At 38.8% G+C, this 27,982-nt stretch overlaps 1 protein-coding gene across 6 annotated transcripts in view; it reads right to left on the reverse strand.

The window, feature by feature from the left end:
- Positions 1 to 7,813: 7,813 nt before the first annotated feature.
- Positions 7,814 to 27,982, reverse strand: part of FBXL20 (F-box and leucine rich repeat protein 20) — a 94,461-nt gene continuing 74,292 nt past the window's right edge. For all 6 annotated transcript variants that reach the window (XM_042916618.1, XM_042916619.1, XM_042916622.1 and 3 more), the window contains 9 exons: positions 22,657 to 22,752; positions 20,576 to 20,702; positions 19,239 to 19,313; positions 16,437 to 16,567; positions 14,388 to 14,448; positions 13,407 to 13,451; positions 12,155 to 12,211; positions 10,992 to 11,204; positions 7,814 to 9,227 (listed from right to left, as the gene is read on the reverse strand). In XM_042916618.1, coding sequence (XP_042772552.1) covers positions 9,120 to 9,227; positions 10,992 to 11,204; positions 12,155 to 12,211; positions 13,407 to 13,451; positions 14,388 to 14,448; positions 16,437 to 16,567; positions 19,239 to 19,313; positions 20,576 to 20,702; positions 22,657 to 22,752 — 913 coding nt within the window. In that variant the 3' untranslated portion in view covers positions 7,814 to 9,119. The remainder of the gene's footprint in view (positions 9,228 to 10,991; positions 11,205 to 12,154; positions 12,212 to 13,406; positions 13,452 to 14,387; positions 14,449 to 16,436; positions 16,568 to 19,238; positions 19,314 to 20,575; positions 20,703 to 22,656; positions 22,753 to 27,982) is intronic.

A 27,982-nucleotide genomic window follows, 5' to 3' on the forward strand; every position in this document is an offset into this window, starting at 1 on the left:
TTTTTTCCGTCTCCCAACTGGTTTGCCCAAAAACTAAACACTAAAGCCTCCATAAGACCATTCATTCAACTATCAAATCACTATGCTTATTTAAACGGTCTGGAGATTTAAAAGTTCTAGAGATTTGGGAAATACTATAATTATTTAACATTGAGGCTGTGGGGCTTTATCCTTATTTTTCTTTAAAAAATGTAGTTGGATTTAATCTTAATCTTTTAATTTTTAGGTCTTAAGAAATCTCTCCCTTTCCTATGCATATTTTTCAAAATTAAAATTTTAATTTTGCATTTCATTTTTAGGATTAAAATTGACCTGAAACTTATTTTTTTTGTATCTCTTTTTCCATATAGAAAACCAATTTTATTTAAAAGTGCTTTTAAGAAAAGTGGCTCAGTTGGTTAAGCAGCTGACTCTTGATTTTGGCCCAGGTCATGATCTCATGGATCATGGGTTTGAGCCCTATGTTGGGCTCTGTGCTGACAGCATGGAGCTTCCTTGGGATCCTCTGCCTTTGCCCCTCCCTTGCTCTTGCTCTCTCTCGAAATAAATAAATGAACTTAAAAGAAAGGAATTAAAAAAAAAAAAGATAATGGCAGGGGCTGGCGGGGAGAGGGGGGCGGGGGGCGCCTGGCTGGCTCAGTCAGTAGAGTGTGCAACTCTTGATCTTGGGGTTGTAAATTCAAGCCCCACAATGGGTTGTAGAGATTACTTAAGAACATAAAATCTTAAAGTAATAATGGGCTGTATCTTATTCTCTTTTTTTTCATTCTCTTCCCTCAAAATATTATTATTAAAAATCTCCAAACACTGTGTGGGGCACTTGGGTGGCTCGGTTGGTTAAGTGGCCGACTTTGGCTCAGGTCAGGATTTCACCGTTAGTGTGTTCAAGCCCTGCGTCTACCTCTGAGCTAACAGCTTGGAGCCCGCTTTGGATTCCGTGTCTCCCTCTCTCTCTACCCCTCCCCTGCTCGCATGCTCTTTCTCTCTCAAAAATAAATAAGCATTAAAAAAAAAAAATCTCAAACATTGTAAAGAGAAAACCCATATGCAGAGACTGGAAGACAGGCCAGAGTGCCCTCTTAAAAATATCTGCTTAATTACTTATTGATCATTTACCTCAGTTATCACTGATCACGTGGGGCCTGGAATTCCACAGAGCTCCCCAAAGGTGTTTCATGCAGGGTAGATACCTTGAGATTGAAATTCTGATTGCTGGTTTGGCTCCATTGCTTAACTCCACCAGGATAGGGGACCCCTTTGCAATAACATTTGTTTTTGTTTTTTAAATTTTATTTATTTTTGAGAGAGAGCGCGTGAGTGGGGGAGGTGCACACAGAGGGGGCGGGCAGAGGATCCAAAGGGGCTCCATGCTGACAGCAGAGAGTTAAACTCACAAACCGCGAGATCACGACCTCTGCCAAAGTTGGACACCCAACTGACTGAGCCACCCAGGCGCCCCGCCCCCACTGTATTAACCTTTGTGTATCTTTCCTTCAACCTAGGAGCCTCTAGCATTGACTAGATACTGAAGTATTTGTTGACATGAAGGGAATAAAAGCAGGTTAACAAGTATTTACTGTGTGTCATTATTATCTCTTTAATCTTCACACTCCATAAAGTAGGTGCTGTTATCCCACTTTACGAAGGAACGAAGAACTGAGACAGGAAGGTCAACTGGCAGAGGTCATTCGGGTGAAAGGCAATGTAACTTGGAGCTTGTTTGCTTAACCATGGTACTACTGTACCATCATTCTGTCTTTGTCAAGGGCAATGCCCTACACAGATAGAGGCCTCAGGTTGAATTACTGCTGTCAAAGGATTAAAAGAAAGTTTTTTAGAAACTGATTTATATTACGTCTTCTGTTTTTCTTAGAGACAAGGAGTTCAGGGTATTAAATAAGGGCTATTAAAAAGGTATTAAGGCTATTAAATAATTACTAAAGACTATTAAAGAGTATTAAAAATATATCTATAAGGATGCCAAAAGACGCCCCTTCATTCAGCCTCAGGAGCCTTTGTAGTTCTAGGGTTCAAGAAGTTAAGAATCGTAGCTCCAAGACAGGCTATTTCCGCAGCAAAATGAAAAGTCTTCACAGCTTATTTCCTTTAATTACATCATAAAACAAAATTAGAACATACAGGAAACAATAATAGTTACATAACAATTTACTTTATATATTTATATATAAAAAACATTTTTCTTTTAGTCCAAAGATTTTAAAGCAAAAGGAATCCTTACTGCCACCTCGGATTTTATTTTAAATAACCCTCCCTCCCCCCATCCTCAAGCGCCAAAAGTACTGGGTGCAAACAGTCACTTGGACAGCTAATGGAGCCTGGTGTTAAGTCACCAAGTAGGGAACTGTGTCAGCCGCACTGGGGCAGGCCCGGTGGAGAAACCAGCAGCAGCTCCTGCACACTGAAGCGCTCCAGGGTAGGCCGAATGGCTGCCCGAGGCTTAGGCCACAGCAATGTTTGGGATCAGACCCTGCCAGTCAACCATCCTCTGCCTTTTGTCCCCTCAGAGAGAGGTTTCAGAGGGGGTTATAGTGTAGGGATGGAACAGCCTGGTTTGAAGGTAAAAATTTCTCCCGCAGCACCATTTACCCACCCATCTCTGCCCTCAGGCAGAGTCTGACAGGCAGGGATAGTCCTCACAGCTCTCTGAGCTCTGCACAGGTCTGTGCTCTCAGGGTCACCGGGAGGTGGGCAAGGGTGAGGAGAGCAGCTGGGAAATGCCTGAGGCAGGTTACCTGGAAACAATTCCTGGTAGGAAAAAGGAGGTGGCCAGGGTGGGAGGCAGCTGAAGGTTTAGTCTTAAAACTTGGAGAAAGGCAAAATGCAGAAGGCCTTTCTCCCCCTCCAGTAACCCTTGAGCCTGGGCAGTCACAGATCCTCAGGGGCCAGCTCTGAGAGCTGCAGCATGGTAAGAAAACACACTAGTAGCTCCTGCTGAGCCCCACCCCACAGATCTTGTGCATGTTAGAGGTTAGCATGTAGTTTGGGGGTAAGGTGAGGAGGGGAGTAAGAGAAGAAATCTCAGGCTCACCTCTTCCTGCACTTATTAGAAATTAACAGTCATCAGAGAAGCACAGGTAAGAAATTATTCTTAAGGGAAGGAAAAAACATGTAAACCCAGAAAAGTAGCAGCAAAGGTTTCACTTATTACAGATCTATTATATAGCACTAGGAAAGAAAGTCATTCACGTCTTTGGGGGTGGGGGCAGGTAAAGTAATTAATCAAACCATGCCAGTTAGAGACTCCTTCTCAAGTTAAGATTTTCTAAGACTTTCGGTTGTCGTTCGCTAGTGCCAGGGGAAAAAAGAAAAACAAAACAGTGACTTCAGGGGCTGAGAAGGGTTAGGCCAAGGTAAGAAACACGTGTGTGAGCAGCAGTGCGATACAGATTTGAATTAGTAAAAGTAAGTAGTAAGCAACAGTGACAAGTGAAACTTTGTGGGGCAAAGTTTTCTTCTTCCACTTTAATAAAATACACGTAACTTCAAAGATTTCCCTGGGTTCCTGGGGTATGCGTGTGAACAAACACCTTTCCTCTCCCATCTCTTCTTAGGGTGGGGATTCTCAATTACTGGCTACCCACTCTCACCACGGTGAAAACCGTGCCCAGAAGCACTGGAGGTTCTTTCAGGGATGCCAATCCCCATCTGGAGGACTCTGGTTAGATGCGTGGAAAACAGAAGCCCTCCTTGCCAGTAAGAAGGGCATGGAGTTCATTGAATGAAGAGGAAAGTAAATCTACTCACATGTGTGAGGCAGGATAGATGCTTGTACCTGAAGCAAAGTGCCCCAGTTCCAGACCTGAATGAGTCTTATCTACCATTTTCCCAACCCCAGTTCTTCAAAACAAGACACTTTTTGAAAAACATAGAAAATAGAAAGAGTCAGTTGATAGTTTTGGTTGTTCATGGTTCTTTTTCCTAAAAGGGCAGTGAAACATCTTGGCTGAGGAAGCATAGAGACAACATTTTTGAACCAAACTCCACTAAGGGCTTATTCAAAAAAACATAAGGCAGAGATGGAATAAGCACATTACAGAATTTCTCTTAATATCCCACATGTGAGGTTGTCCAACAAATTTTTTTCTGCTGAAAATTAAGTGTAACTCTGTTGGGCTCCAAAGATTTACTCAGACTCAGGTGAGAGGTTCTTACTGACTTTCCTAAGAAGGGTCAAAGCCTTCAGAGATGGAGAGCTGACGTCCTAAGAATAAAAATGGGCAAACAGGCAGACTGGCCTTGTGAGGGGAGCTGCAGAAGCCCTTCATGCAGAAAACTCACTTGCCTCAAATGGTAGTTCCTGGCAGGGAGAGTTTGTATGAAGTGAGAGGGCAAGCTTAGAGCGGCATGTTCTTTGCTGGAGAACCAGATGTTAAGTTAGGGCACCTGAATACAGCAGGTACAGCCAGCTGTCATTCCCAAATTACCTGGGTTAATTATACCCTACTGATATGGTCTTACATAGTTTTCTCTATCTTCCAATATTACAATTAAAATTTAGGATAGAAATAAAGCTGAGGAAAGGCTTAGACTCCATATTTCCCCTCATCCTCCTATTGCTTTGAGAATCTTTGGTTCAAGACCATTGTAAGGGGGTGGGTTGCCTCCAGACCTCCAACCAAATATCCTTCACCTCTTCTCAAACAAGGCTCCACTAACTCACACTGCCTGGGTTTGAGGTGGTTAAAGATCCTAGAACGGTGGGCAGATAGGAAGGCAATCTCTTAAAAAACTGTTCCATAAGCTCAAAGCATATACCATTGAAAGAATCCGTCAGCCAGGATGCGCAATGGGGCTAGAAACCTAATCCTAAACCATGCACGCAAGGAGGGAAAGGCAGAACAGACCCATTTCCTTTAAACCCCTCCTCTCTCACTGATAGCAACTGTCATATGCAGTTTGAAACTTTCAGCACAATAAACATTAAATGGCCAAGGGTCAACCATGATCCACAAGCGTTCTTCTTCTCCAAAACCACAGTCACCCAAGGATATGCTGCCCACACAGGCAGGCAGGAAGTCCCCTCTTCCTTCCAATGCTACTCTCACACTTCCCTACAATTTCAGACCTGGACAAGTTCCACTGCACACCTTGTTTAGTGCCCCCCCACCCCCACCCCACCACGGCATTAGTGGGCTATCAAACTGGTAACAATGTATTTTACAAGACAATTAGGAGAAATAAAAGAACTTGACTGCTGTAGTATTATAGCTGTATTGAACAGTTCAAATGGTTTGGAGAGCCCCAAATAAAGCATCATAAAAATATTTGCCAGGTTTCCCTCTAAAATATGTGATATAAGGAATATGTAAAATTTCTGACTTATAGGTCTGCTAAATCAACGTAATGAATGTGGAAATTTACAAAGACCATTTAAGAAATACTTTTACATCCACTAAAGAGCAGACTAGGAGGAGACAACATTTTTTACAAAGAGCACAATGTGCTTTCATATTCCAAATATTAGGGGAAAAAAAGGATGAAGCCAGATCTCCTTAATTCCTCATATCCAACAGCTTGATTTCAAATTTGGTGAGCAAATGTCCGAGACAATCCAGTGAAAAATGGCCTGAGGCACACGACAGTTACTGAATTCAAGGCTGCCCAGGAGACTTTGCCTAGATCAGGACAAGGACCCAAAGAGGAAGCTAGACTGGAGACAACTGAGGATAAATCAGCAGCATCGTTGGGAATGAGATGGAGGCTTTAAATAGAAGGATGGGTATCAGAAGAAAATGGGAGAAGTCAAAGCAAAAAAAAAAAAAAAAAAAAAAAAAAGGCTGGAATCAGGCAGACAGAAAGTCCCTTCTTGATGGAGCCAATGTAGAGGCTATAAAAGATATTGATGTAGCAAATAATGCTGGAAAAAGGGGGGAAAGGCTGCTTTAAAAAGAGATGATCTGGGTGTTTAATACTGTTCTCCACACAATGATTAATTCCTCCTGGCTACCTGCAGGTTTATGCAATAGCTTTGAGGGTACCTTCTGACTTATCCCAAATCTCTCCATTCACTCTGAATTTTTTTTCATCATAGAAGGCATAAAGTTCAAGGACTTGGGAGTCAGATAAATGGACCAATAAGCTGTTCCTAGGGAGAGGTTTTCTTATACCTCTGAAGCCTTACTAAATTTTCAAAAGTGTCCCTGATATTGAGACAAGAAGCACTATGTTCAGATGGCAGAACCGTTTCCACTTATCCAAAACTTACCATGTTCTGGATTCTCAAAGTCCTGGTACATTTCATCAGCTGGTATAGGTTGCAGACTGGCATAAAAAATATATTTCCTCCCAACCTTGATGGGCCTGAAGTTTTCTTGGAAAGGAACAAGGCCTGACCACATACAAGCCAGTGCTGCACACTCCTTTTTCCTCTCACTTGATTGTTCTTGGCCCAGACGGGTAGGGATCACCCGTGCAAGTCCCTGGGGACTTGCATGTGGGTACACTTTTTGGGTTGAGAAACGGCATTTCCAAGCTGTTCATGTTTTGGTGAATAGGGTGTTTTAAACTTATGTACTTTTTAAGTAAAGAGGTATTAATAGTCTCAACTAGTGGGCACTTTAAATCCATACTCACTAATCAATCAGTGTTTTACGGTCAATTTGTTCAGGTAATACAAAAAAACCCCAAACAAACCATAATATGTTAGAGCAGATGGTCTCTAAATATTTTTCTTTTTACTTTTGTTTTGAATGAGTGACCTGGGGATCTGAATATTATTAACCATATCTGGAAGTGTGTGTGCATATGTGTGTATTTGTATGGATGGAGTATAACAATGAGTCTCATTTTAAAAAGTATATTCCTATGTTGACTACACTCAAATAAAAAAAATTTTCAAGTATATTCCTCATATGATAATTTGAAAAGAAGATAAAGGGAAGGGGAAATGAAGAAATCTGAGCCTTTAAAAGGGCATAACAAAGTAGGATTTAAATAAATTTAACATGCAGGAGCATCTGGATGGCTCAGTTGGTTAAGTGCCCGACTCTTGATTTTGGCTCAGGACATGATCCCATGATTCATGAGACTGAGCCTAGGGTTGGGCTCTGTGCTGACAGCACGGAACCTGCTTGGGATTCTCTCTCTGCCTCTCCCAAAATAAATAAATAGACATTAAAAAAATTTTTAAATAAAATAAATTTAACATGCAAGATAATGGTGAATCATACAGATTTCTAGGACCCTTTCATCTGATTGCTTTTGGAGAAAGAAGTTCTACTTTATTCTTACATATGCTGGTAGAGCCAGCACCTGCAGCATTACAACAAGCCTTGTAACAGTCTAGGTCATGCAGAAGATGATCTAAGATCATGGCAGACTGCGCAATAATGTCCTAAAAGACCCACCCCCCCAAAAAAAAGTCCTATTAAAAAATCACACAAGATGTTCAACCCTGGGGTTTAGAAATCTACTTCTCATACTTGAGAAACTCATCTTATTTCCCTCATCCTTTATGATTTTTGGGGGGGGGAGGAAGGAAGAAGAAAGGAAGCTCCTTCTTTGAGTCATGGGCACTGAATACCTGCCTTCAGCTCTGGTGACTATGCTGGGCAGAGACACTGAACCCCCTACTTCCTCTCAATGTTTTCTTTCTCCTGCCCCAAAGCCTTCACCTGGTTACCCCCCTATTTCATTCACAGGGAGTCTGGAGCACAAGAGAGATATGGTTGACAGGTTTTGAAGTGGTTCTGGCGCCAACATTTGAAATATACCACCAACACTGACATATAGTTGACCAGCTATTCTAGGGTCATTCTTGTGTCCCTGATAGGCTGAAATGGCGGGGGGGGGGGGGGGGGGGGGGGGGGGAGAAACTGACCAGCTAGACTGCACAGCAACTGTAGCAGCATTCGTACTAAAGCAAACAACTTCACAGACACAAATCAGGGATGATACCACTCACACCTCGATTTCAGTGAACATTTGACATGTCTGAGTGTGGGTAGGGGGGCCTTCAGGCTCAATTTTGGGATTCACCATTCCATTCTTTACTAATAATGCATTTCTCTCTCCTTATTAAGTTAGTGGAGTTTGATGGAAGGAAAAATGTGCAGGGGAATATTGGGTATATCATGCGTATTATTATATATCACAAGGTATAACAGAAACCAAAAGGCAAAGTTTGTTTTCGTCAAAATAGTTTTAGCTCAATTTCTTCTCATAACATTTCTTATTTTTGTTATAGTTTCTCTTCAGGTTGGCAAAGATTCAGGCAGGGTCCCCTAATGATAAAATTTAGAATTAAAAAAATATTTATTGATAATGTCTTTTTTAAAAATGTTTGGTAACCCCAACTAATCATCCAAAATGCACACTGTAAACACAACAGCAAAAGAGTAACAATTGAGTGTGAGTAAGCAGACTATGAACAGGTGACAGACTGAGCAAGAGTGCAGGAGGGAGCAACAAAGAACGAAAGACAGGTGCACAAGTGTGCTACCGAGAGTGACAATTTGAGTGAGTAAGCACATTTGGACCACAGCGATTTCAGCGCAACCATTTAGGAAACCTCTGGGCCAAATACTTAAACACAGGAGGAGGAATGGATGAGCCTTCTTTGTGAGCATGCTCAGCATGTTGGCATGGGAACAAGGAAGCAGAGAAGCTCTGTAGTCATCTCACGATGGATGGCTATCATTTATAGGATGCAAAGAAATTTTCTTTCTGGTCCCTGGATATAACATATACTGTTTTTCTATGCTTTCCTTGACCCTGGAGGACTGCAGTTGCTGTTCCAAAATCACCAAAGAAACCCCTTAACAAAATGAAGAAACTGCAATAGCAATAACACTGGGTTTGCTGGAATGCCCCCTTCCCTCTACCTTGCTTATGATTTTCTTCTTGGCATGTCCAACAGGAATGGTTAAGTTTCACCAATCCACTTGATAAAGCCGGCATGGGCTTCAGTCCCCTGGTCACAGAACTAGAAGGTGGGGGTGAGGATGGGTGTGCATGTTATGTGTGCCTCGGGGATCTGGACGCTGCCCTCACTTTGTAACCCTTGCCCAGAACACTGGGGTTGCTTCCACTGGAGACTCCATTGTAACTCTAGAAGTGTCATTAAATACTCAGTTCACCAAGGTTGACCACCTCCATTGTCATAGGATGATGCAGCATCTGCAGAATCGCTGTCTGCTGCCCCCTACTGACGGGGGTGGAGTGACAGGTGCGAAGTAGGCGTGGACTTTAATATTGGGCAAATGGGTCTGAAACAAGACAGAAACATTACTAAGAGAGAGGGCTTAAACAGAAAGAGCAATGTTGCTTTTCAGAAAAAACGTTGAGGGGCTGAGTGAACATGAAAGCAAGGCAGAGGCTAAGTACCAGTCGGTCAGGATGTTGAGAGGCCTGGGTTCCGCTTTGTAGTATCCCATGTTATTCTAAATGACTAAACAGCTCACATAACCTTGGTACCCGTTTCCATAATAGTAAAACTGGGGAAAAACTTCATACTAATCTCTTAACCTGTCCCAAAGGGATTCCTACTTGGATTCCCAAAGTTGAAAGCAACTATATAAGCTTAAAATAATTTTTTCTGGGGCGCCTGGGTGGCTTAGTCGGTTAAGCGTCAGACTTCGGCTCAGGTCATGATCTTGTGGTTTGTGAGTTCTAGCCCCATGTCAGGCTATGTGCTGACAGTTCAGAGCCTGGCGCCTGCTTCTGATTCTGTGTCTCCCTCACTCTCTCTGCCCCTCCCTTACTCATACTCCATCTCTGTCTCTCAAAAATAAACATTAAAAAAATTTTTTTAAATAATTTTTTCTAAGTCATTGCTTCAAAGCTGATGGATGTTTCTTCTGATAAAACCTCACTATCGTCTTTTAACAAAACGCTTCCAGTTTTTACTACATAAATAGTTTCTGAATTGCTACCATGTTCAAGATACTGTGCTAGTTAACATAAGAGGGATACAAAGATGGTCAACATGGAGATCCTGCTCCTAAGGAACTTAACAGTCTAGACATAAATAGCTAAATTAAACTACAAAAATGCTAAATGATGATTTGAAGAATAGACAAAAAAAGTCTTGAGAACTCAGAGATGGAAGAGATTTTGGACAGCCAGGGAGGTCTAGGAACCCTACTGTAGGGAGGCCATAGAAGAGGCTCTGGTTGGTCTGTGGCTCTCTCCTTGTGGTGTAGAAGGAATATGGCTGCCAAGGCCTCCCCATTGAGGTTATGCTCTCAGTCCTCTAGGTCTGAAGGGAGAGGAGGAACTAAGGCTAACTGGATCTTAAGATGAGGTTTGGTCTCCTTTATGTACTCAGATGCCATATGGCCAACATGGATGTTTTTAGACATTGGCTGTAAGGGCCTACCTAAGCACAGTGCCCTTCCCACAGCAGGTGTGAAACAGATGTTTCAATAAATGTCTGTTGAGCTGAATAATCTAACATATAGATTCATCCAGCCTTTTATAACCTCCTTGTTAGCAACTTGTCTTCCAGTCATTTGGCCATGCATGGGTCTCTTTATTATGGAGGATGGGGCTAAAAGAAAAGGTGAAAAAAAAAACCTCTTAAATCCATTTGTTGTCTTAAAAAATAAGAACACCAGAAAAAGGGTTTGATGTGAAAGAAAAATACAAATTAAATTCTTAAATCCCATCTAACTAAATATTTTCTTTATGTTATTCCTTTCTTTCCTGACTGTGGCACGTGTTTTTGACTCTACGTTATTGAGCCCTGGACATTACTGGAGAAACTATGCTGGGAGGAGACCTACTTTTTTATCCCTCAGTGGCTATTTTCCTACTCAATTTCCATCTAGAACAACAGGTAAAAACTATCTATCCTTGCATTTGCTCTCCATTTTTTCCTCTTTGCTAAATGTCCAAGTAAATATAAAAATCACAGAAATCTAAATCTAGAACAAAAACAGAAAAGGAAATAAAGGAGGAAAAAAAAAAGAAACAAAAGAAGGAAAGGGTGCGGAGAGCACTAGAGCTGGAGAGTGTGCAGCCATCTTTACCCTGAGTCTCTTGATCCCAGCCCGTGTGATTTGCTGGCAGTCATAGAGTTCTATCCGCTCAAGGCTGTGACAACTCTTCAAGTGCTCCAGGGAAGCATCTGTGATTAGTGGGCAGTTGTCCAGTTCAATCACCTCCAGCTGGTCATGGGCACAGGCTCCATTCCCCAGGTGACGAATTCCATCGTCTGTGATCAGCTCACAGTGAGACAGACTCTGCGGCCAAATAGAGCAAGGAAGGTCAATGAAACATCTCATGGTGTTTTTCTAGCCATTGGCCTGTGCACAGTCGGGAAGGAAACCTTCTGGGTTGGATTTTGATGTATATGGAGCCATCACTAGATCCATGTGGTAAAATGAGAGCAAACTAGAGCTGCTGGGGTTCTCCTTTGCACAATCAATGACTGACATTTCTATGTGTGATTCTAAATACACTGTGTGAATGCATGCAACGACTGTGAAATAGTTCATAAACAAAATAACATACGCACCCCCATACACAAATGAACACTTTTCTACAGGGGCAAAGGGGCCTCAAGCTTTTCTTGAATAAAATTTTCTGCAATTTGGACTAAACACTGAATATCTGATACAGGGGAATGCCCAAGCAGCTAATTAACTGAAGATGATTCTTACACCTGTTAGGTGTGGTCATCTCTTCACATAAGTCTCTTTACCAGTTTTCCTTAAATTCCTGGTTCCTCCATGTGAAACTCAGAACCCCTTATCCCAATTTTGGATAGTAATATGGCACTAAGTACACACAAAAATGAGCCTGGACACAAACTACAAGCAGAATGCTTTCCCACAGTATTACTGGAAACAGTAGCACAGAACACCCCTAGTAAAGCCTTGATTGGTTCTGTTTTACAGGACCTATTAGTCTCAAGTGAAGCAAATTGAATTTGGGGCCATTTTGTCCCCTGGATCTCTGAAATTTAGCCATCATTCAGGCTGAAGTATAATTCACGTGGGAGGGAGATTTCATACTCTTCATGTCACTTTTCAATCTCTAAGTACTGATAACATAATCCTTTGGTCCTCTGTAAGTTGGCAATTTGGAGAAATATGCTTTCCCAAAATGGTAGCCAGACACCAAGAGTAAAGTAAGAGTTGGGTTTTGATTGAATCCAATGAACACAAAACTTTCAAAAAGTCAAACTCACCAATACTTGAAGTCGAGGACAGTGTATAGAAAGTTGGATTAATGTGCTATCTGTTATCTGAAAGAAACACAGAAGTTTATTATAGGTATAATTCCAAAAAAGCCTCATGGCTGTACCTCATTCTTGAGTACACTTGTATTCTAGACTGATACCCCGCCCCCCTTTTTTAAAGTAGGCTCCATGCCTGATGTGGGGCTTGAACTTGTGACCCTGAGATTAAGAGTCGCATGCTCTACTGACTGAGCCAGCCAGGTGCCCCTAGACTGATACCCTGATATTAATCATCAAATAACAGAACCTAAGGTTGAAATCCCATCAGCTACCTGAACCTGTTCTTTGAGAATCTATCCAGGCAGGTTTGAACACATCTAGTCATCTCTAATTTTCATCTTTGACTATTCAAAGAATAGTCTATTGAAAATCCTTTGTTTCTGAAATGAATGAAAATCTGTCCGCTTGTAGTTTGTATCCATTGGACTTGGTTCTACCTCCTTAGAACAACCACAAAAAAGAATCAGAAGACACTGCTCCATAAAAAAATTTAATGTGGGAATATCCTCAAATTTTTAAGAATATATATTTGGCTTATATTTTATAAGTCATGCCATTAACTCTGAATTGATAAACTGGGTGTCAGGTATTTTCCCAAAGGTGGCAGAAGGGGGCTGCGGGACTCTGGGTTAGCTATGAACATTCAAGAAGCAGAACTCTTGAAGGAAGAACAGTCTTTTATAGTTATCTTAGGCTGGAAAGTAAATTAGTGCTTCTTTTCAAATGTCCCTCCAACTCTGAAATGATGATGATGATGATAACATACAGAGCTTCACAGGGGTTAAGAAATGGTGGGCGGTGAAAGGTTGGGGAGGGCAGGCATGTGCACATCACTCAGAAGGAGCAACACTGGGGAGGACACATGGGACACTCAGGCAAGTGCAAAAGATAGATGGATGTGAACAAGTTTTAGTTTAGTAAGAATAGCTGCTAAGTAGTGTCTGGATAACAAGTATTTTAGAAAAAACTGACTTCTATAGTTACTGGAGTCTCTTTCCTTTATTTTTACTATAAAAAAATTTATTACTCTATCTTCTTTTTAGGAGTAGAAGTGCCCCTTCAAAATTTCTCCCCAATCAATTAATAATCTCAAAGCTTTAAAAACTGGTAATAAAAGAAATTGTTCGTAAGGTCAGTCTGTCTGCCCAGTTATGTAAGTTTCTATCATACTGTATTTCTGAGTAAAAATCCACATTCTTACCTGAACACACTCTTCCAGGTCCATCTTTTCGAGCTCATGGCAATTCTATAAAATACAAAACCAAACATTATAGCTCAAACATTTAAAACATGGGAAAATTTAAGGCCAGAAGTAGTATTAAATACACCGACAAAATCTTAACTTTCAGAGTTATTCCTATAACAACCTCCCATAACTCAGAGGTGTCATTCTAATGACACTTTCTGCCTTATTCCATTAATTACACATTTTAAAAGGCCTCAATCACAGTGAAATTTCTTAATTATTCTACATTTAAAGTATCTAACACCTTACAAGTCCACGGGAATAAATTCCCTGAACATTAATACCAAGCTAGTACAGAGCCTTCCAACCATAAATAATTTGATGAAAATTATTTTCTTTGGAAGACTGAAAGGTAAGCTTTATGTCCCAATTTAGTTATGCCATATGTTGCCCCCGACCAATTAATGTTCCATCAATCTGCCTGAAAGCAAAGGTCCTTCCCCATGTTCCATTATACTGGTTAAAGACAATATAATTTTAAATGCTATTATTATACATACAGTGATTTATAAACCATTCCAAGGATTAACATATTCTGGAGAACACAAAAAATCTTAAGCCACCTCCATTTAAAATTGGGCTTATCCATTTCTTTCAACAACACTCTCACCCACCAGTCGCATACCCAAGTAACCAAGAATTTCTTTCATGAAGCATGAGAAAGTCCCTGCTTAGTTTACCATCTAATGAAAATGTGACAAATCAAGTCTCATGAAGGAGCATCATGTCCTCCAACGCACGTCTGTATTTCCAGAGCAGTTTGTATTCCACAGGCCTATAGCTGCAGCATGAGAATGCTCAGGAACACCAGCCACATAGAAGTTCCCTCACATCCCACACCCTCAATTCTGCTGCCTTTCTACTTCTCCCTCATTGTTCACTCCTCTGAAAGAAAAATCCCAAACCAAACCCACAGAACCTGGAGAAAATACTTACCCTAGCCAGAGTGGTAAAGCCTACGTCTGTTAATTGAGAACACCTTGCCACTTCTAATATTCTGTTATAAAAAAAAAAAAAAAAAAAAAGTGAAAGTCAAGCCCTTGTTCCCTGAAAACTGAGTTTATTAAAAACAGCAAGAATTTAAGAAAACAACCTCCTATTCCCTAGGCACTGCATACTATAGTGACATTAACAGCTAAGCAAGTCTGTATACAGATCTTGCCATTCATTTTCATGGAGTCATCATAAAGTGGTCCTGTAAATACCACAATTCAGGGTGATGCAATCAGAAGAATATAATAGAAGCTTGTAGTTAATGCCAAAATGCATGAAAAATGCATTTAAAAGCCTTCTTGATGGCATACTGCTTACCCCCAGAGGGCAGCCTGCTCCTAGAAAACAAAGGAAATGGAGATAAATACTCTGTTTCAATTAATCTGTTGCTCAAGTAAATTATTCTCTTTCCCTATTTTACATGTAGGTTCACTCAGATTTAAATAGCTTTTAAAAATTCTATGAAGGGACTGGTTAATTACAGGCCTGTACCAAGTATGAAATTCCATACTTATGAAAAAATACCCTTAAGCTTCTTGCCTCCTCCCACAGGCTCCCGGGGAGGCCCAGAGGAGAGGGAAACTGAGCTGGCAGACAACTCTCCTACTCAGGAACTGCTAAACACCAACCTAAATGCCAACCACAGGACTGGGGAATCAAAAGTAGCTCCTTTCTGTGAAAACTTTGGTGGTATCTGTGTGACAGTACCAAAGAATATTTTTATGTCTGCTTACAAATTACTTACTACGTAAGTTGAAACAAATAAAGCCACAGTATAAGAAATCATTATCAAAAATCAATAAGAAATGAATGCTATATATATCTAATGGGAAAACATGATCTGACTGAACTTTTGATTATCATATTTGGGAGCTTTTCTATTCGAACAATAAAATAAGCCATGAAGTAATAAGGAGCTGAACAGTCCTCTCTTCAAATGAGAAAAAGGTAAAGTGTAAGACTAATTTTAGGGAGAAGTTTGGCTACCTCCTTAGCTCCAGGCCTCTGACATAATTAATTCTGACCAAGTCTATGATCTATCAAGGAATTTTGATAATCTAGGCAAATTTTCTTTCAATAATGATGGTCAGGCTCCTGGCCAGGTGACTACAAAAAGCTTTAATGAAGTTATATTGGTTTACAATGATTATTATATGTAAGACAAGAAGTTTTCTGGGTTCTGGAGCCAGGCTGCCTGGGTTTGAATCTTGCTCTTGAACTCACTAGCTGTGAGACCTTGAACAGGTTATCTGACCTCTCTGGGCTTCAGTTTTCTCATCTATATTATGGAGACAGTAACAGTGCTAATATGGTATTCTGTGGATTAAATGAATTAATATTTGTAAATCCCTTACAACAATGGTCAACATGTCTAACATATAAGTAAAATAAAAGTTTTGTTTTAAAAACAAAACAGGTATATGGGGATAATCCCTATTTATTATGAAACAGTGTGTTGTGGGCTTTTACAAAATCAATATGCGTTTGAAACCATGTGTATGCTAACAGCATTCTTAGTAAATATTCAGCCAATCCTATATTTTGGCAGAAAGGAGGAACCATAGAGAAATAAGCTTTGCTCTAAAAGATCCTGAGCACAAAGGAAGTTTTCCTGTAGGGCTTTTTTAAAAAATACTTTCTTCTATGTACCGGGCATCATTACCACAATACAAATAACCACAGGGGTAGGGCTTTAAAAACTTTCTTCAGAAATGAATTATATGAAAGTTTAGTAAGACAAGTAATGAAATAAAATGTTATTTTTTTTTTTTCTAGTCTAGATAGCAAGAAGTAGGAAATGGGGACTATTACCCTTTGGTTTAGGCCAATTACATGTAATCGAATGAGGTACAAAGCAAGTAGCTGGGCATCTAAAAGGGTAGCCTTGTAGTGTCTACCTTAAAAATCTCAAAGTTCCAAAGAAATAAATTTGGGTGAAGAAGGCCTTTGTTCCTTTCCCATGATTTTTTGAGCTAAACAAGAAATGTTTACCTAAGCCGTGGACAGTTCTGACCTAGAGCATTCAGGATGGCATCTGTGATGTTGGAGCAGCCGGAGGCACAGAGGGACTGTAACTTATGGCACCCTCTGCATATAGTAATGAGACCTTCATCTGTGATTTGCTAAAAAAATAAATAAATAAATAAATAAATAAATAAGAGCAAAAAAATCCCATAGATATTAGTTATTTAGCAGAAGAAAAGGAAAAAAATGTTACCTCTGAAAATAAGCACCAAAAAGAAATAAAATAGAGCTTAATATTAATTAGGTAGTAGACCTAAAAGAAAATGAATACACTTTGTTTCTCCTTCTCAGTTCCTTTTGATTTAGTTTGTGAGAGAATCTGTGCTCATTTTTTTCATTTTAATTTATTTTAAGTAGGCTCCATGCCCAATGTGGGGCTTGAACTCACGACCCCGCGATCAAGAGTTATATGCTCTACTGACTGAGCCAGCTAGGCGCCCCAGTGCTCATTTTTGGTGTAAAAGGAGGAAGCTATAATGGGATTCTTGTAACCCAACGGGATTGGGAACAGCATGAGGTACATCGTGGGGTAGATTCAATTACATGACTTTAAAACCTAGAAAACAGGCAAGCACAGCAGTATAAATGTATTTATAAGTTCAAAATTGACACTGATATTAAGTTACTGAAAAAATAAAACAACCTATGGATGACAGTTGCAACTTCATATCAACCACAGATCCATTTATTTATTTACTTTAGTTGTATAATATAAAGAATATACTCATTTATGGAGATAAACAGCTGTGATCAACCAAATGTAATTTTGTGTGTTTTAAATTATTCTAAAATAAAAAGGACACAGCAAGATGTTACACTAAAAAAAAAAAAAGATGCCATATATAAACATCTTAACATGTAGGATATGATTAGCACTTCAATTTGTCCTGTTAGTTTCACAAATTTTGTATAAGCCTCAGAATAAAGCTCTCCTGTCATCTCTGTTCAGTCAGTGTCCTTAGGTTGCCAGGACAACTGAAAAAAAAAATCAAGCTTTAAATATTCACTGCTTAAATCCGTATATTCTCAATATTGCATAATTGAAACAAGATACGGATAAAAAATGGATGCTAAGGCAGATATAAGACTTATCTGGAGGATAAATTAATGAAGATCAACACATGTGGAAGTAACTTTCATACAAGTGTGATGTGTGTTATTACTAAACAAGGATAATTGAAATGTAAAGGGGAAACAGCAATCGATAAACATGCATATTTACCAGGCCACTGAGAACTTGTGTCATATAATATTAGGAAAGTTTTATAGGGCTGTGCTGCCTTTTCCTTCTTAATGTTTTAAAATCTATAAGGGATTACTGAGGAAGAAAGTTGAGGAAAGTCCTATGTACCAATACTTCAAATTTTAGAAAGAATAAAATTTACTAAACTTTTATGTTTTCAAATTAGTCCAGAAAAAGAGAATGGCTAAAGAATGTACTTTGGTCACTTCAACAGTTTTGGGCAGACACATGAAGTCTTAGGAATGAGAATCATTTCATCACATTCTACGGAAGGGATGACTTATGCCCTAAGATCTGGGTGAAGGGAGAGTAAACTAAACTGATGACAGAACTGGTTCTTTAGGCTCACCACCTGCACTTTCTGTCTGCTGAAAGGATAAAGGAAGTGAAACTAAAACAGCGAATGGTAGGTAGGGTATGTATTTATATGGTTGTGTGAATGTGTGTGTAACATATATCCACACAAATATCTATGGAGTGTATCTCTGTGTATCTGTGTGTACAAACAGAATCTGAAGATGCCTAAGAACAGTTTCTTCCTATCACCGTAAGGTGATGGTTTCATGTTTACAACAGTTGTATAAGCTCTTCCTGTCAGGCCAAATATTTTGGTTTCATAAATGAAATTAGGCAAATTCTGATAGTAACTATGACAGTCAGAATTAAAAGGAAGGGGTGATCAGAATTAAAAGGAATGTCATTCCTTTAACTCAGTCTTCAAGAGCCTCCTGAGCAGATCATTATCAGAACCATCCCTTAAGGGCTTGAAAGGGGAGGTTGCTTCACTTGCACAAAATATGGCCCTTTATGTGTCACCTTTAAACAACCACTATGCTCTCAAGTTTCAGGTAATCAAACAAGAGAAGGGTATAATGAGAAGAAGTTTTAGTAAAAACAAGGAAAGCCCTCATCAACTCTTTTTCATTGCAACGAGAGGCTCTCATTCCAAGGCAACACATATATGTAATTTTCCAGGCAAGAGAGAAAAGCTAAATGTGTACTGTCAATGTTGTAGGAACCTGAGTGGTTTCGGCAAATTCTCTGAGCAAAATGCAGGGGTTTGGGGCCAGACACAAAAAAAGCTGATAGTCTAAACAAGCCAAATGTGAACTACAAATACTACTTGGAAATTAAAAATTTAAAGAGTACATTTTGCTTGTCATTTGTTCGGATCAGTGGTTCCCAATAGTTATGACCCAATGATAGATGTTAATTGATCTGACTGCAATTCATTTACCAAAAATATTTTAAGTACTGAAGTTTGTGAATAATTCACTTTGAAAAGAAAAAAAGAAAAGGGGTGGAGTTACAGTTAGCTTATTTGGAAGTCTGCAAGAGCTACCTTCTATATTATCTCTGTTAAAACCCTCAGGAGTGACTATTGTTAAACATGCAAAGAATCATCTGTGTGTGTACAGTGTCCCCAGGATTGAAGTAGAAAAACCACTGGTCTTGATGACTAAAGCTCTTACAATATTACTGATAGGAATTACTAATACAAAAGAATTGTGGGAAGGACTGCTTACTAAACAAGTCTGCAAGTTCAAAGTCACCAGTTCAGGACAGTGTGCACCTATGTACTTGAGAGCTTCGTCTTCTAGCTAGAAAGATTAAAAAGAGAAAATATGATTACTAACATTGTTTCAAGGGATAAAGATTTAGGAATGTATACATTCATTAATACATTCTAAATACAGCCAACCAAATTTCAAAGGGACAATGAATCAGAAACAATGACCTGTGATCACAGAAAGGTGGACTTCATATCATTAGTATGGTTATCAGTATTTTTTATCAGTTCCAACCACATCAAATTCATATGATCACCAAATCAAGGAAAAGATAAAATAAACACTGCCTAATGTTTATGGATTTTTCTTCTGATAAATTAAATATGCCTCACAGCATTTTGTTCAGGGATTATGAAGCTAAAATAATTTTCACACTTCTATGCTTCCTATATAAAGTTTTTTAAAAACAAACTTTTTGGGAGCAGGAGCTGAGAAAGGAATCCGGTTTATCTGCTGCTGGAAGATCAGTGCCATGTGTACAGTGCTGAGAACAGATGGCAAGTAATTGATTATAATGTATAATGGTGCATTCCAATCAATATTTTCCAGGATTCCATAAATAACCAGAAGCTCAAGCTGTTGTTTTAAGGCAGTCTCACTTTCAAAGCTCTGTTTCAAACAATGGAACTCGTCCCATCATGGTCAAAGAGTAAGGGCACTTTTAACGGCATCCAAGGTATGGTTTCAGTAAGCATTAGTAAAATAATTTCTTAAGAGCCTAGCCCTACTTTGTCAATCACTTCTAAACTCACTTTTGATTATTTCCTTCCAGACACTGCCATGTCAATTCCTTATTTTTTTTCCACAGTAAAATATGAAGATAGCAAAAATTTTTAATGACAAAATATGTTGGGATTTGTAATGTGACTGGCAGGAAGTAAACATCAACACTGTAAAATGTAGGTTCTGTATATTTGGCACATTTAACCTGGTAGTTAAACAACCAGCGAAATTGCTAAGGCTGGCTTCCTTGCCTCTCCAGTTTAAGGTCTCAGACAATGAATGACAACATGGCAAGTTTCCTTTTCAGATTAAGTCGCAAGAGACCCTTCTTGCCTGAGGTGGATGCGTGGTGTGATTTTTTTCTCCTCATCTTGCCTCCCCTCATAAATTTCTTTGGTCAGATGTTAACTCTTAGGTTTTTTTTACTCTAAGGAAAACATTTTAGTATTTGGTAAGTATGTATCTTTGGCCAATAATATACAACTACATGTTCCTCAAGCCAATATCTTTGGACTGCCTACGAAGTCCATGGTTCTTCTAACATTCACAAGCACTACATGGAGTATTACCTGTGTGCAGCCTTTTAAGAATAAGGCCTTGAGACCCCCACAGCCTCTCACTAGTGCTTGGATGCCATCCTTGGTTACTTGGTCACACCAGGAAATGTTTAATTGCTCCAACAGTGGACATCCCTCACTTAGGACAAAACAAAATGAAACAAACATATGACTAAACCCAATTCCAAAGGTACCAAAGTCTCATTTTATTGGCTATTTAGTCAGGGGAATGGCTACAGTCCCATGTTCTCCCCTAAGAATATATTTACTTAACATAGATTTAGAATATAGTCAACCAACAACAACAACAACAACAACAACAACAAAAACAACAAAGCATATTTATCAACACTTGTGGTGTTCACGTGGGACTATATCACTACAGGGGCTCTCTTAAATCCAGCTAAACTAGTAAGCACAAAGCACAATATTGTTTTTCAGATATGTTAGACTGTTATGGAGGTTTATCCTTTCCAAACATATTCTTTTTGCACTTATCACATCTTTAAAAGATCTGGAAAGTAAATGGGAATTAAGTGACCTGTTCAAGTTAACAGAGTAATTAGTGAAGAGTTTAGATTCAGATTCTTTATCAAATAATTCTATTACTTATCAAAGTAATAATGAGGACATTTACATTTTTATGTAAAAAATACAAAAGATCTATAAATTTTCCTTATCTGTGAAGTATCTGGAGTACTGCTTCCACAGGCTGAATTTAGGATATATTGTGTTCGATCTCTGCCTTATATCAAATATTAGTTTCGTCTTTCATTTCTCACTTGAACTATGGAAGAATCTCAAGTTCTAGGACATTCTTAGGAAAATGCTGCTTTAATTGTTTTATAAAACGAAGGCAGAGGATCTTGGTTCAAGTTCATTCTTCAGCATTAAATAGTGTGACTTCAGGCAAGTCACTTTAGGAAACCGGCCTGAACTCCTCTTAATCTAAGATCAGCCATAGCCCCTCCTATGTTCTCCTCAAATGGATGCACTCACTTCTATAACAGAACTTATCATACTGTTTATTTTTTCTCCCACTAGGCTCTGAGCAGCTTAAGGGCAGCAACGATACCTTATTTACTTACATCTTATGGTTAAATCACAGTACCTGGCATTAAAAAATGTTTTAAGACTTTCTTAACTATAAAGTGTCTGTCCTATCTGCCCCACAAGGTTTTGAAATAAATGAAATCATTTATGTGAAAATATTTTGTAAACTGTAAGTGTTGTTATATTATCCTATTTATCATCCTACATGGCAAATGGCCTTAAATGCATATATTCAATATTCATAAGGAAAAGTCTAGAGGAAGTCATATTTTTAGATTACTTACACTCAACTAAATCTACATTTCTTTTAATAGCTTAATTTTTACTATTCATGAACATAACCAATACATGGGGCTATAATTATTTATAACAGGCTGATAAAATAGTAAACTTACAAAGAGAATGAGCATTTCACCTTCCTTTTAAGGTACATTTTCTGTAATGTACTTTAAAAATACATTAACATTAAAACAAAACTTATCAAGCGCTTACTGTATGCCAGAAACTCTAAGCACTTTATATATATTAGGTTGAACTACATGAGGCCGTCATTTTTATAAGACAAAAGTTGTTAAATACTGGCAACTTTACACGATTTGGCCTAATACTATCAAATAATAATAATACTGTTTAATCCTAACAGCACTATGAGATAGAAAGGAACAACTCAGGAGGGTTATATTTGTTTGAAGTACTTGGTTAATCACCTGGCTCCAGAGTGCTGCTTTAATCACTAAGCCACTAAGCTATAATGATATGTGGCATTTGGGGGGGGGGGGGGGGGATCAAGCCCTCATAAAAATCAAATCATTCATGTAGAAGTTGTGCCAGTCTGTTCAGAAATCCTAGTTACCTCTAGTCATTTCACCTGGATGTGTCCTGTAATTTGGGCAAGTGATAAAACAAAAAATCTATTCTGAACTATAGTACATATCCATAAAACATAGTTTCCTTCAATTCCAACTTTAATTCAGTTATTTGAAATAAAAAATAAGTATATTTGTTCTGATTATTGGACATTCTTGGTAGAAGACATTTACCTCAGAGCCTTAAGAGACATGTTTGTTATTGATGTACAGGAAGCCAAGTCAAGGTGCCTGAGTTTGGAACAGAACTTGCTAAGGCTAGTACATGTACTGAAAAATGGAAAAAGGAGAAAATAATGAATAAACAAATAGGAACGCATCTTTAGTCAATCATGCACGATTCTCATTAAACATGTGTCTGTACATAAGAACTATAAAATTTCCATACCCCAAATAAAAGCAGCTGTAAATCCTGGGATCTTTCATGCTGAGGAAGAGGCAGGTGCCATTTGCAAAGAAGAAAGGCTGTGCTGTGTATGAGCGTTTGCATGAGGGGATCATGGTGCTTGATTCTCATTTGGAAATGTTTAACAGCAAACTACTCTGTGCTGATAAGAGACCTATATGCATTTTGCAAATACAGAAATACCAGAAAGCTAGCTAGTACTTGCTAGCAAGTGGTGCAACATGAAGACTGAAAGCTCTGTCTCTGCTCTTTCACTTAAATCTCTGCTTAAGATAACCTTTTACGTGGCAGTATGAAATGGTTGGATTTTTGCAACTGTAAAGGACCAGTATTGGGGTCAAACAAGCTAAGTTATGTAATATTATTACCTACTTGCCTTCATGATTTTTTTAAAAAGTAATCTCTTCCCTCAATGTGGGGCTTGACCTCATGACCCTCAGATCAAGAGTCACATGTTCCACTGACTGACCAGCCAGGTGCCCCTTTATGAATTTCTTTCCCCACCCCCCCTTTATGAATTTCTTAAAGGCTCTTTTTCCACAGTAGTCAAGTTCTCAGTTTAATTTTTCTAACTTCTTATGGAAAATTTCAAATATACACAAGAGTGAATACAGAATGCACTTGTACCATCGTTAAGCTTTGACATTTATTAACATTCTACTATTTCTATTTCATCTATTTTCCTCTGCTTTTTGCTTCAGTATTTTAAAGCAAATCCCAGGGGCGCCTGGGTGGCTCAGTCGGTTAAGCGTCTGACTTCGGCTCAGGTCATGATCTCACGGTCTGTGAGTTTGAGCCCCTCATCGGGCTCTGTGCTGACAGCTCAGAGCCTGGAGCCTGTTTCAGATTCTGTGTCTCCCTCTCTCTTTGACCCTTCCCTGTTCATGCTGTCTCTCTCTGTCTCAAAAATAAATAAACGTTAAAAAAAATTAAAAAATTAAAGCAAATCCCAGACATACTATTTCACCTATAAATATTTCAGGACATCTTTCTAACGGATAATGACTTTAATTCCTTAATATCTGATAACCTGACTGTCCAAGTTTCCCTAATTGTCTTATAAATGCCTTCGTCAACGTGACCTGTTCAAATTAGGACCCAAATAAGAGTTGTACATTCTATTTGGCAGACATGTGTCTTAGGTCTTTGTATGGACCTATGTTTCCATTTTTTCCGGGTAGATGCCTAGGATTAGCATTGCTAGGTCCTACACTATGTTTATGTTTGACTTTTTAAGAAACCACCACACTATTTTCCAAAGTGGCTGTACTATTTTACATTCCTACCAGCAATGCATGAATGCCCCAGTTTCTCCACATCTTTGCCAATACTCGGCATTCTCTTTTTCATTATAGTCATGTTAGGGGGTATGGATTGTAATCCCACTGTGGTTTTATTGTGCAATTGTGCAACAAACACCCTTTCTTGTGCTTATTAGCCATTCATCTCTTTCCTTGGTGAAAATCTACCCAAGTGTTTAGCCCAATCTTTAACTGGATTGCCTATTATTGATTGTAAGAGTTCTCTGTATACTTTTAATACAGGTGTTTAATTTCTTTCAGTAAGTTTTGCTGTTTTCAAGCACTTCTTTTAGAATTATGTTATCTGTGAATAAACACGGTTTACTTCTTTCCTGTCAGTTTTCTTCCTCCCTCCCTCCCTCCCTCTCTCTCCCCCTCCCTCCCTCCTTCCTTCCTTCCTTTCTTTCTTTCTTTCTTTCTTTCTTTCTTTCTTTCTTTCTTTTTCTTCTTTCAAGCTTACTGCATTGGCTAGAATCTCCAACAGAATGTTGGCAGAAATGGTGACATGGAACATCTTTACCTTGGTCTTGACCTTAGGGTAAAGTCTTTCATCATTAAGTATGATGTTAGCAGCAGGTTTTTCATAGATGGTTTTGACCAGATTGAGTAAACTCCCTTCTATTTCTAGTTTGTTGAGAATTTTTTTTATCACAAATAGGTGTTGGATTTGCCATGTATTTTTTTTCTGTATCCGATGATGTATTAATTATCTACTCTTACTTAACAAATTACTCCCCAAACTGAGCAGCTTAAAACAACATTTATTATCACATGGTTTTTGTGGGTCAGGAATACAGGCACAGGCAGCTTTAGCAGGGTGCCTCTGACTCAGGATGTCTCACAGGCTGCAATTAAGGTCTTGGTCACAGTTGCATTCATCTCAAAGGTTAACTGGGTGCAAATTCCCTTCCAAGCTTATTTTAGGTGGCTGTTGGCAGACCTCAGCAGATCCAATTCCAAGCTCACTCATTTGGTTTTTGATAGGTTTCAGGTCCTTGCTGGCTGCTGGCCACACCTTAAGTTCCTTGCTACATGGACCTCTCCACAGAGCTACTCATAACAGGGCAGGCTGCTTCCTCCAGAGCCACAGCCCTGAGAGAAAGCAGAGCAAGACAGAATCACAGTCTTTGGTACTTAACCTCCAAAGTGACATCCAATCTCTTTTGCAATATTCTATTGTTAGAAATGAGTCACTAGGTCCAGTCCACGTTCATGGGGAAAGATTACATAAGGGTGTGAGTACTAGGAGTCAGGGGTTATTTGGGGGCCATGTTAGAGGCCACCACACACTGAGATGATCATGTAGTTCCTGTCCTTTATTCCAAGGGGCAGTAAATCTCACTAGCTGCCCGTTTTTATATGGCTCACAAGTCAAGAATGGTTTTGATGTTTTCAAAGGGTTGAAAAAAAATTTTTAAAGATCTTGTGACATGTGAAACTTACATGAAATTCAAATCTCACTGTACAGAAATAAAGCTTTATTGGAGCACACTTATGCTTAATTGTTTATGTATACTCTATGGCTGCCTTTGTAAAACATATTGGCAGGGTTGGGTGCTGTGACAGAGACTGTATGGCCAATGAAGCCCTAAAAATATTTACTTATCTGGCCCTGTTCAGAAAGTCTACTGACCTCTACTTTATTCTACTAATTATTATGAGATATTATATTTAATTGATTTTCAGATATTAAGCCACACTTGTATTTCTGGGATAAATCCTGCTTGGTTATGATTCCAAATCCTTTCTTATGTTGCGGGATTTAGTTTGCTAAAATTCTGTCAGGTATTTTTGTGGCTCTGTTTCTGAGAAAGAACAATTAGTAGATTTCCTTTTATTGTGATGTCTTTGGTATCAGAAAAATACTGGCCTCATAAAATGAGTTATGAAATACTTCCTATTTCATTTTATGAATCAGTTTGAAAACTGCTATTTCTTCTGTAAATATTTTTTAATGTTTATTTTTTTATTTATTTTGGGGGGTGGAGGAAGGAGAAGGAGAGAAGGAGAGAGGGAGAGAGAATCCCAAGCAGTCTCCACAATTAGCATGGAACCCAACGTGGGGCTAGATCTCACCACTGTGAGACCATGACCTAAGCCGAAATCAAGAATCAGATGCTTAACCAAATGAGCCATCCAGGTGCCCCTCTTCTTTAAATATTTGATGGAATTCACCAGTGAAGACATCTGGGCCTGGGCTTTTCTTTATGGGATTCTTTTCAATTATTCACTGAACTTGTTACTGATCTATTCAGATTGTCTTAATCTGTCTTTCGGGTAAAATATTTAGTGCTCTCCTTGATAATCTAGGTCTTCTCTTTTATTTTCTTTGTCTGAGTCTGTCAATTTGGGGTTTTTTTCCTCCCAAGAAACCAGCTTTTGGTTTCAGTACTGTTTTTGTTTCCTATTTTGTTGATATCTAATTTTTTAAAAAGTAATCTCTGTACTCAACGTGGGGCTTGAACTCACCACCCCGAGGTCAAGAGTCACATGCTCTATCAACTGAGCCAGCGATGAACCCCTAGATCCTCTATTTTAAACCTTTCTTTTCTAACATAAGCATTTGAAACTACATTTTTCTCTAAAGTATTGCCTTTGGAATAGCCCACAAGTTTCAAACATTATGTTTTCATTATCACACAGCAAAACATATTTTCTAGTTTTCTTTGTAATCTATTCTTGGACCTATGTTACTCTTTTTTTTTTTTTTTTCCAATATATGAAATTTATTGTCAAATTGGTTTCCATACAACACCCAGTGCTCATCCCAAAAGGTGCCCTCCTCAATACCCATCACCCACCCTCCCCTCCCTCCCACCCCCCATCTACCCTCAGTTTGTTCTCAGTTTTTAAGAGTCTCTTATGCTTTGGCTCTCTCCCACTCTAACCTTTTTTTTTTTTCCTTCCCCTCCCCCATGGACTTCTGTTAAGTTTCTCAGGATCCACATAAGAGTGAAAACATATGGTATCTGTCTTTCTCTGTATGGCTTATTTCACTTAGCATAACACTCTCCAGTTCCATCCACGTTGCTACAAAGGGCCATATTTCATTCTTTCTCATTGCCACGTAGTACTCCATTGTGTATATAAACCTAAATGTCCATCAACTGATGAATGGATAAAGAAATTGTGGACCCATGTTATTCTGAAGGATAATATTTAACTTTCAAAATTTCAAGAAATGTTACTCATTTCTACTTTAATTCTGTTGAGGACATGGCACTACACTCACTATGATTTCAATCCTAAATTCACTGAAAAATTTTTTATGGTCCATTATTTGGTGTGTCTCACTAAATATTCTAAGTGCACTTGAAAAGAACACTTACTCTGATGCTTTCTGGTATAGCATTCTGTTTAAGTGTCAATTAGGACAAGTTCATTGACAGTGTTGCTCAAGTCTTCTAGAGCTTTACTGTTTTTTGGTCTACTTGATTTGTCATTTACTTTCTAGTATCTTTTCCATCTACACTTTTCCTGAAGTTTACATCATCTCATGTTACTAACCATTCCAAGTTTCCTGTGATTAGTGATTGTAATAGTATATCCTCTCTCATGCTTTTACTTCAATCTCCATATTATCTTTAAGTTTTTGCACAAATTCTTGAGCATGTTTGTACTTGCTATTTTTAAACCCTTTTTATTGGTCAATTTTATAACCTCTGTCATTTCTGGACCTGTTACTATTGACTGGTTTTTCTTCTGGTATCATTTCATGCTTTTTTGCATGTCTTGTAATTTTCATTGAATGCTGGAAATTCTGTATGCTGAGTGTCTAGGCTTTGTTGTCTTT

This window comes from Panthera leo, chromosome E1 (assembly GCF_018350215.1).
Source record: "Panthera leo isolate Ple1 chromosome E1, P.leo_Ple1_pat1.1, whole genome shotgun sequence".
In the NCBI taxonomy this organism is placed as follows: domain Eukaryota; kingdom Metazoa; phylum Chordata; class Mammalia; order Carnivora; family Felidae; genus Panthera; species Panthera leo.